This window comes from Colletotrichum fioriniae (assembly GCF_027942845.1).
Source record: "Colletotrichum fioriniae strain IMI 355084 chromosome Unknown scaffold_14, whole genome shotgun sequence".
In the NCBI taxonomy this organism is placed as follows: Eukaryota; Fungi; Ascomycota; class Sordariomycetes; order Glomerellales; family Glomerellaceae; genus Colletotrichum; species Colletotrichum fioriniae.
In genome coordinates, this window is record NW_027076850.1 from 1407837 (window position 1) to 1414522 (window position 6686).

Sequence of the window (6686 nt, forward strand, 5' to 3'; positions counted from 1 at the left end):
GCTTTCTCGCGTTCACCTCCCCTTGAGATCCTGCGATCGATAGCAATCAACCCAGACAAAGGCTCAGGTCGATCACATTTCTTCTGAAGGAGCCTACTGACCCAGTTCCTGAAATCGATCCACAGATGGTCGACTATGGTCCGCGCTAGGTGATAGGGGATTTCGCCAGGATGGCCCACGATGGAGTTGAACACTTCGTCGCATTCCTTCAACTTTTTCGACGGTTGGCCGGCGAGGACCTGGGTGTTGAAATCACTAGAAGCCATGATTGCCGTTTGAGGTTTGGTAGTTTCGTTGTCGGGTACAGAGATGTTTACGAGGCATGATGAGACTATTCTGGAAAGGAAACATGGCATCTTTTATAATTCAGGAAACTCTACCACTCTCTGAACATTCGTTGTATCCCCCGTGGGTATGACTCTGTTGATCACAAGTTCACGATGGCTGAGCTTGAAAGCACCACCTGTTGAACACTCAACGATTCATAATCCCCTCCTTCTTTGTCCATATAACGATCTATAAAACGGCCCTACCCCGAGGAATTGATTGATGAAATCTGAAATGTATTCACGTCCTGATTTGAGAGGGTGTGGGAACCATATGTGGCGGTTTTCCAGACCTATGTGCGACCACCCGGTAAACTTATCCGTCTTTCGACACTCGCTTTCTGACAATAAATACGAAGACACCCACCCCCCATCAAACCCCCGAGCTCCTACCGCCACAGGACAGATATAGGTTTGGAAAAGAGGCAAAGTTCCTACACGTGCAAGTTCAACTGAGGCAATTCCTGAAATGAATGAAAGGTGACGACGCCACGACTTTGGCGGTGAATGGCGGTCACAATGACTCCTGTTGATCCCTCGATGAGCTGGTGTATCGAGAGGCCGTATGAATAACTGGAAGCTGCTGCCCGTGATGTGTGTCTTTCGAAGAGTGATGACTGGCTGGAGGGGTTTACCGACGACGGCGTGGCTACTCAAGTGATCTCAGAAGATCCGATGCTCAGCACCAGGAAACCAACTCAATGGGTAGGATTCCTCTTCAATCACGCATATACTCTGTATTGCACAAATGGAGGCGGAAGGAGGAGAAAGTGTGCGAAGCTCACGAGTCCTACATAGGAGGTGTATGTAAGTGGAAAGGCCGTTTGTAGGGCTCTAGCAGCCTTCCTGATTCACCTTCGCTACCGACTGCTCAGAACCCAAGAACGGGAATCAAACGAGACTCTGAAGACATATGTGCAAAAAATTTGGGGATCAAGATAGCCAATTGGTCCATGTACACCTGCTCTCAGATTAAGTGACTACAATTGGGTCAGCGCAAGACTGGGCCATAGCATGAGACTGAGCACCCGTATCCTTACTTGTATTTTTGCATATAGACTAGTATTCTGTGGATTTGTCTCGTGCTTTTGGGAGCTGGGAACCCCTCATCGTACACATAGAGATACCAATTACGATGCTACCCAAGTGACGAAAACGATCCAGAGCCGCCCTGATCTGGGTAAACCAGCTGAAAAGTGCCGCATTCCGTGAAGCCGCCAGCAATCCACTGCTTTCTCCAAGCCTCGATAGTACCGAATTCTCTCGAGGCTGACGTCGGTTTACTCAACGGGGTAATTCAGAAAGCTCGCATTTTGTCCGCTGTCGACCTGGGGGCCCAGCTATCCCGATCATGTTTGGTAATGATGAATACAACCGACTTCACTAGAGAGATTGGTCTATCCGGTCCCCCTCTCTACAAAGACGAGAGGACTTTAACCGAGTGCTTTGACCGACGGTGGCGAAGCAGGGATGATCTTGGCATCCAGCAATGTCCTTTCCAAGTTCTTCCGGTCGACAAACTTTCTTGATTTCTTCCCCTTGGAAAGCGATATCCCGGTCCCTCAATACAGCAAGCCTGAAATTAAGAAGCATGAAAACGCACCGGAATATCGACGAACAGTACTGCGCCAAGGAGTGTTCTTGGATCAGTGCCCTCTTCATCTCTCTCACGATTCGGCCAAGAGAGGTCCATAGGATCCCTCATTGTGGGTTTTCCCCCGTCTCACGTTAGGCGATGAACGGGGGCAGTTATCGACGCCGACCATGCAGCTCACCACACCATGTTGATTAGTACTGACATATTCGCAAAGGAGTATGTGGGTCAAGGTTTGGCGATGACTTACTGTCTACAAGAGTTGCAAGTAGACCTTGCAAGTCGCCGGTATGAGCATCTTGCCCAGATGTATAAGGCCCCACTGCCACTGACCAGTCGTCAAAATCATTGCTATATTTCTCGAAGAGAGCCTGTGCTTCCGGGTGTTGAGTCAGACTTATGCCTTTGAGGCGTTGAAATTGAGTGTGGATGCCATCGATATATCCCCATACTGGTCCATGGCCCTGAGGTTGCTGTGGCAAGCCTGAACTAGCCATGATTATTATCGAACTCACGAAACGCTGTATTGATTCAGGTTCAGGAGACGCTTGGAGCGAGTGATGAGGCTGTTTTGTAACGGGTATATGCCCTCTTTAATATCCCAGAAAACTATCCCACCTCCCAAGTTTAACACGCGAAAGCGTATTCAGGAAATGCCCGCAGCCGTGTTTGTCCTTTTATCACGAGCCCACATGATTGAGCCTGACAGCATCTACTAAGGTAGTATTTGATGGTTCAAAATTCTACTCCATCTTTGTCTACATAACTAACTGTGTGTCACATATTATTTGGCGATTGACGTAATCTGAAAGGATTGATGTTCTGAATGAGATTGGATGGAATCATAGGTGGCAGTTGCCCAGTCCTTTATTCGGCCGTGCTTGGCGAGGCCTTGGTAAACATACCTGATGATGAATACAGAGACGGCGGTAACGGCCATCGCAAGTGACGATGCTATGATTCTGGCAGTGAATGACGGTCAGAACAGACTTTCCGCCTTACTGAGGTGGTGAGCTTGGCTTATACTAAGTGGATACCAAGTAGATGTGAAGCATGGCGCTCCTTGATCAGAAACGAAAACAAGAGCACAGATCATTACTAAGGTCACAGTAGAGCATATTTGAGAAAGTTTAGTGTAGTACCCAAACATATGGATTACAGATCATATACAGAGCTACATATCTACGTAAAAGACTCCTGGATCCTTTATCCGTTCTGTTTTTATCCAAAATCGACTTCAATTTCTTCCATTACATTTGATCATCTGTAATTCGTACATGACATGTTTGCTAGATAAACCATTGACATAGCGTGATACGCTTACAGACGGGAGCCGTGGATGACCTTGACGTCGACGGCGAGCTCACGGCCAGCATCATTGAGGACAAGGACGCGGACGGAGCCACGGCCGGACTCGAAGGCGTTGTTGAGGCGGGACCAGAGGTTGGACTGGTCAATGACGGGCAGGCCCTGCTTGACGTCGCCGGTCTCGGTCATGGCAGTGACGTGACCATCGGCGAGGTCGAGGACGCGGTACTGCTTGAAGACGGGGCCGAGCATGGTCTGGACAACGACGCTGGGGGCGGGGTTGGCGATGAAGGAGGACTCCTCGTGGAGCTGCTTGGTGAAGAGGTCGACACCGAGGTAGCGGTACTGGCCGGTGGCGGCGGAGGTGGAGATCTTGATGACCTGGCAGGGGCGGCCCTGGAGCATCAAGAAGTCGCCGAGGCGGATGTGGTGGCAGGGGATGGTAACGGTGTTGGGGAGGAGAGGGGCACCGGAGCCAGAGCCGGAAGACTGGCGGCGGGGGGGCGGAAGCGGCGCGAACCTCGGAGACTTCGTAACGGTCAGCATGACCATGATGATGATGGTGGTGATGATGGGGGTGAGCAATCTTGTCCGCCAGCTTGTGAAGGCCTTGACGGAAAGAATGGTAGTGGCCTGGTGGTGCGAGCACCCTTCAGTGTCGGTCCATAGATTGGGGGGACGAACGGCGCAACCAAAACACACGCACACACACAAAGCCCAACAAGCATTGGACAGACAAGCAAGCAAGCACACGCACGCACAAAAGGGGGTCAAGCAGAGCACTGGGGAGGGGGATTTTCAAGACTTACCATCCTCGTCGTAGTAACCCATCTTGGCAGACTTGTGTTGGGGCTTGGAGACGTGAGTAGGCTCGATGGTCTCTTCGGTAACCTTGATGGTTTCCTTGTACTGCTGAGGACGGGGGCGCTCAGACTCGACGGTGTACTCGTCGACGTGGGAGTGCTGGTGGTGGGAGTGGTGATCCGAGTGGTGGTCGGAGTGAGAGTGGTGGTGGTGGTGGTGGTGAGGAGCCGGGTAGGTCTCGACGGTGACTTCCTCCTTGTGGTAGGTAGGTTGGAAGCGTTGACGGTACTGGCGTTCGATTTTATCAATCGGGTTTACCAGGTGCTCGTGGTGACGGGTGTCGATCTCAACGCGAGTGTCGTGGTGGTGGATGCGAGTGTCGTGGAACTCTTGCTGAGTGGTGTATTGAGAGGGAGCAGGAGCAGGAGCGGGAGGGGCAGGGCTGGATAGAAGGAAAAGAAGAGAGAAGTCAGTTGATGTTTTGATGGGGGAGCTTGATGGGGAAGCTTTTTCGCTCCGGTTGACATATTTGACGTGACAAGTGGTTACTTGGCCAACATGGGACTAGGGGGGCCGGGAGGAGGCGTCCAGGGTCCATGACTGGCGGCTCGTAATGGGCAAGGAGGGAAATTTGGCGAAATACCGGGGCCCGAGCTGAAGCGGTCCCGAGCCGGGGTGCCCAGTGGGAGAGAGGTAGGGGTGTGTAGAAGGAGGAGGAAGATGGGTAGGTAGGTGAGAGAGATGGTTGCCAAGGGGAGGCGGAGGAGGAGAAGGGGCGGTGACCGGAGTGACGCGAGTGGAGTATGTGTTGTTTTGAGGTTGCATGGGAAGAGGGAAGCGGGAGGTGAGGGGGGAAGGGAAGCGGGAGGCTGGATGAATCGATCGATGCCATGCCATACATAAGCTGTGATGGGCACATCCGGCCACAAGTAGAGAGGCAGAGAGGGTTGGGCATAGAGAGAGGAACAGAGGAACAGATAGACAGAAAGATCAAAACATACCGGTACTCCTCACGGTAGTTGTGGGACTCGTAGTGGACACCGGGACGGTGGTAGTGTTCTTCGATGCGGACCTCTTCTTCGTAGCGGTGCTGCTCTTTCCGAGGGGGAAGAGGCTGCTGCTGCTGCTGCGGCTTTTGCTGCTGCGGCGGCTGCGGCTTCGACTCGGCGATGGTGGTGAAGGAAGAGTATTGACTTTCCTCCCGTCCGGGCTTGTTGGGCTTCTTTTCGGGAAGTTTGATCTCAAGCTCTTCGTGCGTCTGCGTGACTGTTTGGGTCTGGGTTTGTGTCTCACTCTCCTTGTAGGTGGAGGGAAAGACGCTAAAGGGGACGGGGACACGAGCTTCAAAATCCAGATTGGCGGCCTTGGGGGCGCAGAGAGGAGAATCTTCTAAGCGTTCCTGAAGTGAGGAAGGCAAAGAAGAGTATCCTCTTGCTTCGTTTTCCTAAAAAAACAAAGGGGAAGGGAAAGGTGGAAGAAGCCGGTCGTTCAAGTGACACGCGCTTCTGCTTTTCTCTTCTCTTTTGGATTTGGAGGAAAGGGGGTGTGCCGACAGAAGGTGAAGTTGGGCAAAAAGGGCGATTGAAGCTTTGAAGATGGATGGAGAGGAGAGAAGAAGGAGGGAGAAGAGGGTCGCTCGAGATGTGCGATGCGGATTGGGTTTTGAAGACGGGGGGGTTGGGGGGTGATGGTTGGACCGAGCAGCAGGCAGAGCAAGCGGCGAGCGAATGCAGTCTGCAGAAAACGAGGGTTGCGAAAGGGTTGCCGGGGCAAGGGGTGAAATGTTGTGTGTGTCTGTTGTGTGTGTCTGTTGTGTGTCTGACTGTCTACGCAGTATTGTGTGTGTGCGAGTGTGCGAGTGTGTCCTCTTGAGACTCTGGACTGCTATCTTGGATCCAAGTGGGACGGAGACTGGGATCAGTGTCTTCGTGGGTGGATGGACGGCTGGGAGTGGATGCGGAGGAGGCGGGTTGGATGATCTGGATTGGACAGGATTAGATCGAGTGTGTCTCTTTTCTGGGAGAGATATCAAAAGATGGGAGGGACCAACCGAGAGTCTGTGTCTGTCTGTCTCTCTGTCTGATGTGGGTTCAACTTTCAAGTTGTGATGGATGGTGTGCGAGGGTGAGAGATGAGAGAATGGGAGATGCCTGCAGAATGGCAGGAAAGGGTAAGGTACGGACCAATAGGTAAGGTAGGATACGCAGTATACAGTAAAGAGAGAGAGAAAGGCGAGCAATTCCCAGCAAGAAAGGTGGTCAAAGTGCGCCGTGTGTTGTGAGGGAATGTTGACATTGGCTCCCGTCTCCTGCATCAAGCCAGCAGTGGATATTCCGTTTGTTTATTCCGACCCGAAGAGGACTAGCCTGGGGGATGGGAAGTGGAGATTTGACATGGGGGGATGAACTTGGGAAGGAGAAGCTCGGAGCTGCAGCTCGAAGCTTTGACGCCCTGGGAAAAGTGTACATAGGTACTGCCGTACTACAGCAACTACTACGCAGTAAGGTAGGTACCTAGGCAAGGTAGTGTATGTACTTGGTTGCAGTGGACGCCTTGCATCTGAGGTGTCCAGGCCAACGGTACCCAAGTCAGGCACCAGTTTTACTCCGGCGCGGCAGGTACCGGGCACCACTGCACACTTTCCCATTCTCCAT

At 52.2% G+C, this 6686-nt stretch overlaps 1 protein-coding gene across 1 annotated transcript; it reads right to left on the minus strand.

Moving 5' to 3' along the window:
• Positions 1-3240: 3240 nt before the first annotated feature.
• On the minus strand, positions 3241-6686 carry N0V96_010491 (uncharacterized protein; the record flags this gene model as incomplete). The annotated part of the gene is made up of 4 exons (XM_065758968.1): positions 3241-3878; positions 4038-4474; positions 5034-5421; positions 6629-6686. The coding sequence occupies 4 exons, from the start codon at positions 6684-6686 to the stop codon at positions 3241-3243; spliced, it is 1521 nt and encodes a 506-aa protein (XP_065612491.1).